The sequence below is a fragment of the Syngnathoides biaculeatus genome, chromosome 16 (assembly GCF_019802595.1).
Source record: "Syngnathoides biaculeatus isolate LvHL_M chromosome 16, ASM1980259v1, whole genome shotgun sequence".
Lineage (NCBI taxonomy): Eukaryota > Metazoa > Chordata > Actinopteri > Syngnathiformes > Syngnathidae > Syngnathoides > Syngnathoides biaculeatus.
Window position 1 is genome coordinate 22,689,423 of NC_084655.1, and position 6,457 is coordinate 22,695,879.

Sequence of the window (6,457 nt, forward strand, 5' to 3'; positions counted from 1 at the left end):
CCCTCATTGTTTGCCTCAACATTTTAACGCCACGGCTCGAAGCGGAGCTGAGAAGTTTCCCAAGACCCGCTCGGTCTGGCGGCGAGCCCCGCGCTCCCGGCCCGAGCCCGAGTCCCCCGCGAGCCCACCCCTCGCTCCTTAGCGGCGGCTCGCGAGTCTTCAGGGGCGGCTCGGAGCGCTTTGTCGTCAACGGGGCCGAGGACCCGGCCCCCCGGGCTCTGATACGATCGCGTCGGCCGCCGCCGGCTTCGCTTTCTCTGTGTGTTGACAATCCGGCCTCTCACGACGGGACATCGGGACATATCACAGCATCACACCTCCCGAAAGAACACACACGGGGAACCTGCAGGGCCAACGCAATCCTTTCCAAGACACGGGTCAACCACAAAAAAAAATGTAAAAAATGTTGCATCATCCTACCTTACAGTTGTCCCTCACTTCAGTGAACAAGTCGGACATTTTTCAATGAAAGTTTCACTTGAATTGCAGATTGGACTCGTCAGACAATGTGTGTGGTCTTTAAACCGTGAAAACTGAGTGAAAAAAAAAATCAACACAATATTAGTTCCAAGAACACGCAGCTGTCTTTTTGTAAACAGAAGGACAATTACAGTATTTCCCACAGATACAAACTGAATTAATTCCATGACCACGCTCATAACTGAAAATAGTCAAATCTCAAATGATCTCTTCCCATTTAAAATGAATAGAAATGAAATTTCCAAACAAGGAAAATACCACTTTAAAATACTGCACTTGACAAAAATACACAATACATGTTCCCATATTTTTTTTGCTTCAATCCAGTTGACATTGTGCTGCTCCTTTTGTTGTGTGTCTGTCTGCGTTTAGTCAAAATGCATTATAACAACATTCGAGTTGGGTATTCAATTTATTATAATAATATTCCCACATTTTTGTCAAAATATATTTCTTTTATTACTCTCACTTTTTAAAACCTCATGACTTTTTGGGGAGATTTCTGTCATGTTGAAAAAATGTCCACCAACAGGTAGAGTATTATTGTTTTGCACGCTGTTTCCTTATTTAAAAAAAAAAAAACTGACATGTTTAAATAAATATACAGATGCTGGTTTATATTTGTGTGCGTGTGTGTGTGGGGGGGGGGGTGCAAAAAATCCACGTCTGTTTGGGTTGACATTGACAGCTTCAGTCTGCCTTCCATGTTTTTGGACGGCTGTCGCCCCCTATTGGTCAGTTTGAGACTGCAGCCATTCGCCTCCCTCGAGAACGTGTGGAAACGCGACTTTAATTTGAATTCCTTTGCGCTCCAACGACGCCACTAACATTCAAATATGACATGAAAACGGCACGAGATTCCATGATGTGGAATTCAGTTGGAATTTTATGTTGTCCACTAAAAGTTTGCTAATTGCCCAGCAAAATAATGCTGATTGTCGTTTTTTGGTGTTGTTAAAGTTGCATTTAGAAAAATTCACGTTATATTTGAGCGCAAAATAAGACTTGCGCGTATGAAGTTTGTGCTGCAAAATGTTGCCGAGAGTCCGAGTCGTGTTACGTGCCCGCCCACCGGCGAGGCCCCCCCTCTGCAAGCACTTCCTGGCCCTTGGAATAAATTCTGCGCCTCCAAAAAAGCTCCTCACAAGCTCCACGAGTCGCTCCCGTTGAGATTGGCGCGTCTGTTTCCCGAAAGTGTTGAGGAGTAGAAAAGCGCACTTTGCCCTGCTTGCAAACTCGCCAGGACCGACGTTTCATTTGGTATTTTTCTTTTTTTTTTTTTTTGGAACTTTAGTTTGGTTTTGTTTTGGAGGGTGTGCTTCCAAGCAGGAGGAGTGCGCGCGCCCTCGCGGGAAGGCTGCGGCTGCAGAGGTTTAGGGACTCGGTGCGCGTGGATTCGCACTTCTTTTTTTTTTTTTTTTTTGGTACCCCTCGCCACTTGTTTCGCATGAATCTCCTCGACCCTTACCTGAAAATGAGCGAAGAACAGGACAAGTGTCTCTCCGACGCGCCCAGTCCCAGCATGTCCGAGGACTCGGCCGGCTCGCCGTGCCCGTCCGGCTCCGGCTCGGGCTCCGGATCGGACACGGAGAGCGGCCGGCCCTCCGACATGCGCCTCCTGCACGGCGCCGACTACAAGAAGGAGGGCGACGAGGAGAAGTTCCCCGTGTGCATCCGGGACGCCGTGTCGCAGGTGCTGAAGGGCTACGACTGGACCCTGGTGCCCATGCCGGTGCGCGTCAACGGCTCCAGCAAGAACAAACCGCACGTCAAGAGGCCCATGAACGCCTTCATGGTTTGGGCCCAGGCGGCGCGTCGGAAGCTGGCCGACCAGTACCCGCACCTGCACAACGCGGAGCTCAGCAAAACTCTGGGGAAACTCTGGAGGTGCGGCCAACTTGCTCGCTTTTTTGGGGGGGGTTGGGGGGGGGGGTTGTCAATCCCCCAAACATGCGGTCTTTGCAGCATTTCAACAAAAAGTTCCTTCCAGTGCGTAAAAAAATCTGAAAATGTTCTCCCCCGCAGGCTCCTCAATGAGGCCGAGAAGCGACCGTTCGTGGAGGAGGCCGAGCGCCTCAGGGTGCAGCACAAGAAAGACCACCCGGACTACAAGTACCAGCCGCGGCGGAGGAAGTCGGTGAAGAGCGGCCAGAGCGAGCCCGACGACGGCGAGCAGACGCACATCTCGCCCAACGCCATCTTCAAGGCCTTGCAGCAGGCGGACTCGCCCGCCTCCAGCATGGGGGACATGCACTCCCCCGCAGAGCACTCAGGTAAACAACATACACAAATCACAAATTTAAAATTCTGGCTTATATATATTTGTATTTGTTTGTTTTTGACTTATTACCACACCGAATAATCAGTGTAGGTAGATGTTTATTGAATTCTTTTATGTCATTCCATAAACAATTATGGTCCACCAACACTTTTCCATGTCAATAGTTTACGGAATAATAATGCAATTCTCTTCTAATGCATCAGATGACAAACTACGTCTGTGTGCTGATGTCAAATTTTAGATTGTGTGTCAAAAAAATTATAAAAAAAAAAAAGGAAATGTACGACACAGCTGATAAAGGACTGGGCGATTAGGCAGGACAACCAGAACAATAATTCAATCTCTTTGGGTCGCAAATGGAAAAAAAAAAAAAATATTTTGTGGGTGAAAAAAAAAAAAAAACCCAAACAAACATACTGTTTCTGATATTCACGTGTGAGTTGAATTTCCATTTTTAAAAAAAGCAACGCACCAATCAATGCAAAATCACAGTTAAGTGCAGGTTTAAAAAAAAAAAAATCTGCCAAAACAAGACAGATAAAGCACAAAAATATTTGGCAGGAACCAAATTAAACAAATTAACGATTCCAAGTGGCACAATTTATTCATGTTGGAAGTTAAATCTCGAATTAGGCCAAAGAAAAAATGTAGGCGGGCTTTGGGTCAAGAGTGCAAAATGTTCAAGGAGTGGAGCTGTGATTCAATTTGAAGGAGCAATGCAGATAATTGATAAGCGCCCTGTTCATTTTTCTTGGTCATGTTTTTGACGGGGAGGAAAAAATGTTTTTAAAAGAGAAAAAAAAGCTGCCCAAACTAACAGAAAGAAGGACAGGAGAATTGGCAGGCGCAGAAATGAATAAACAAGGAAATGGATTTGAGTGACAGAAGTGATTTATTTGCATCGGTGTTGGTGTGATATTACAATTTGACTTTTTTGGATCACGAAAGAACACTTTCCATAGGAACCCCTCTCGATGCTGCCATTCGGGGCAAGTCAATTTTTTTTTATATAATTGTTGACACGAATAGCTGAAACTAAATCCACCACAAACCAGTCTCCTCCCCCCCAAAAGAAGTCCTTTCAAACTCATTTAGCTCTGCTCTCAAAAATCTATTTGATACATAGAGAGATATGCGCACGAGACTTCCTGTAACTTCTGCAAACAACCTTCCTTGGCACCAATTATGACTTTGCTATTAGCTAGCGCTGCTTGTGGAGTCTCGGGGCACTACACAAAGGCCACAAAAAATGCAAAGCGGGGAGTTTTTCAGGTTCCGCAGAAGAAAAAAAGCAAAACTGCACTCTGCGAATTTGTGAGTAGCTGACAGCGACTACGTAGCGGTTCGCTGACGTACAAAGTGCTTAACAGGGAATCTTCCGAACTTGTTATGAGCCAAGGCAAAACAATACCGCATACCACCAATCCAAAATATCAATGAGGTCAGATGACTTGTACTTTCTGCCATCTACAGGAAAAGCATCCCTGACTGAGAAAGATGAGCAAAGATACATCACTGGTGGAAAGAAATACATTTTTAGACCAAATAAGTATAACTGGATAATTTCCCGCTCCAAATCCGATGATCTGTCACGGTACACGGGTTTGGTATCACCCCTTTAAATTGTTCAAATACGAAGACTCAAACGTTTTACAGAAAGTCCAGCCCGTGGACTGGTGGCGGAGAGTTAAATGCCGCTGCCTTTCATGGGTTTGATTCCCGGCCGGTGTCCCGATACCGAGCCACGGCCGGGTCCCTAACCCGAATATATAAAGAAACAAACGGCACAAGGCAAAAGTGGCCAAAACGACGTCCGGTGTCATCATGTGACGCTAACCCTTCCTTTCCCTTCCACCAGGTCAGTCCCAGGGTCCGCCCACACCCCCGACCACCCCCAAGACAGACCTGCCCTCCGCCAAGTCCGACCTGAAGCGCGAGGGGCGCCCGCTTCAGGAAGGCCCGAGCCGCCAGCTCAACATCGACTTCGGCGCCGTGGACATCGGCGAGCTGAGCAGCGACGTCATCTCCAACATGGGCAGCTTCGACGTGGACGAGTTCGACCAGTACCTGCCGCCCCACAGCCACGCCGCCGGCCAGGGGGGCTACGCCGGCGGCTACGGCGTGAGCGGCTCTTCGGCGGCCGGGCAGGGCGGCAACGTCGGGGCCTGGATGTCCAAGCAGCAGCACTCTCTGAGCGCCTTGGGGGCAACGGCGGCGGCGGCGGATTCGGCCCCGCAGCGAGCCGCTCAGATCAAGACGGAGCAACTGAGCCCGAGTCACTACAGCGAGCAGCAGGGGCAGGGGCAGGGGGGCTCCCCACAACACGTCGCTTACGGCTCCTTCAGCCTGCAGCACTACAGCGCCGCTTCGTACCCACCCATCAGCAGGGCCCATTATGACTATTCCGACCACCAGGCAGGGGGCTACTACACCCACTCGTCCGCTTCGGGCCAGGCCCCCGGCCTCTACTCCAGCTTCGGCTACATGAGCTCCGGCCAGAGGCCCATGTACACCCCCATCGCCGACACCGCCGGGGTCCCCTCGGTGCCGCCCGCCCACAGTCCCCAGCACTGGGAGCAGCAGCCCATTTACACCCAGCTGTCCCGGCCGTGAGGAATAGAACACCCCCCCGCCCACCCCCACCCCACCCCCCACGTTGACTTTTGATTTTGATTTTTTTTTTTTTTTTAAATTGCGTATCTCTGGGGTCACCGATCGTGTAGCGGTCCTGACTCGAGCGCAGGCACTTTGGCTTGAGTTCCCACCCGGTGACAGTGCGAATGGTCGCCCGCCTGCAAGTCCGCTGCAACCGGTCCAGGGTGTGGTCAAGCTGAGAAAGGCGCAGCCGAACGCGATAAGCAGTGTAGAGAACGAATGTACTGACGCAGTTCTCTGGATTGGCTCCCGACAGTGCCTTCTGTAACCCTCGGAATCGTGATTATATTTTTCTAGACATAATGCAAGAATAAGTCCTCTGTGAGGACATAGTGCTTTGAAATATTTTAGTATGTACTGTGTATGTGTCCTGCGCTTCAGCTAAACCGTGCCATCCGTTGAAATCTTTTAAATGAGCGGGAATGTCAAGTGAAATGGAAACAAACAAACAAACAAAAAAAAAGCACCCTCTGTGGCCTTGCTTCCGTTTTGTTTTTTTTTTTTTTTGTACAGAATGGTGTGATGACAGAGTTGTTTTGTTTTTTTTTTTTTTCAACTGTACATATTTTAGTTTCAGTAGAGGACTGAGCGGTGCAGGCTACGTCCGAAGTGTGCCGAGAGGGGGGGGGCGGGGGGGGGGGGAATATGATGTTTATTTATATATTCTGAGCATTCGGTCTTTTTGTAATAGCTCCTGTGAGGTTTTTCCGAGTTTTACGCCGGGCCGCAGTACGACCGGCCGTAGTCTGACGGGCCATAGGTTACGCTAAAAAGCCGTTCTTTATCGTCGGGGGGCTTACTGCAACCCGTCTGCCTTGATGCCGCCGGTGCCTGCGGAGCCACGGGCGCGAGGCCCCCGTCCAGCGCTGGTCTGAGCCCCGCCACGCGCTTCTTTCCTCCCGACAACGCCTTCTCTAACCTGTCTTAATTTATTCTTTAGCATTAATTTTATTGCAGAATTAACTTTTTTTTTTTTGCAATTGTCTTTGGAGTTGAGAGGCTCGTCGAGCGGAGTAGATTGCTGTCATTTTGTTTTGTGGT

At 49.2% G+C, this 6,457-nt stretch overlaps 1 protein-coding gene across 1 annotated transcript; it reads left to right on the top strand.

Moving 5' to 3' along the window:
* The first annotated feature begins 1,599 nt into the window (after positions 1 to 1,599).
* On the top strand, positions 1,600 to 5,403 carry LOC133514499 (transcription factor Sox-9-B-like). Its single transcript, XM_061846243.1, has 3 exons — positions 1,600 to 2,367; positions 2,506 to 2,753; positions 4,620 to 5,403. The coding sequence occupies exons 1-3, from the start codon at positions 1,928 to 1,930 to the stop codon at positions 5,372 to 5,374; spliced, it is 1,443 nt and encodes a 480-aa protein (XP_061702227.1). The 5' UTR covers positions 1,600 to 1,927; the 3' UTR covers positions 5,375 to 5,403.
* Positions 5,404 to 6,457: the final 1,054 nt, after the last annotated feature.

Excerpts from the sequence above, each read along its gene's own strand:
- LOC133514499 (XM_061846243.1), top strand. The coding sequence starts at position 1,928 with ATGAATCTCCTCGACCCTTACCTGAAAATGAGCGAAGAACAGGACAAG. Across the intron at positions 2,368-2,505 it reads ACTCTGGGGAAACTCTGGAG|GCTCCTCAATGAGGCCGAGA; the intron begins GTGCGGCCAACT and ends TCTCCCCCGCAG. Across the intron at positions 2,754-4,619 it reads CTCCCCCGCAGAGCACTCAG|GTCAGTCCCAGGGTCCGCCC; the intron begins GTAAACAACATA and ends CCCTTCCACCAG.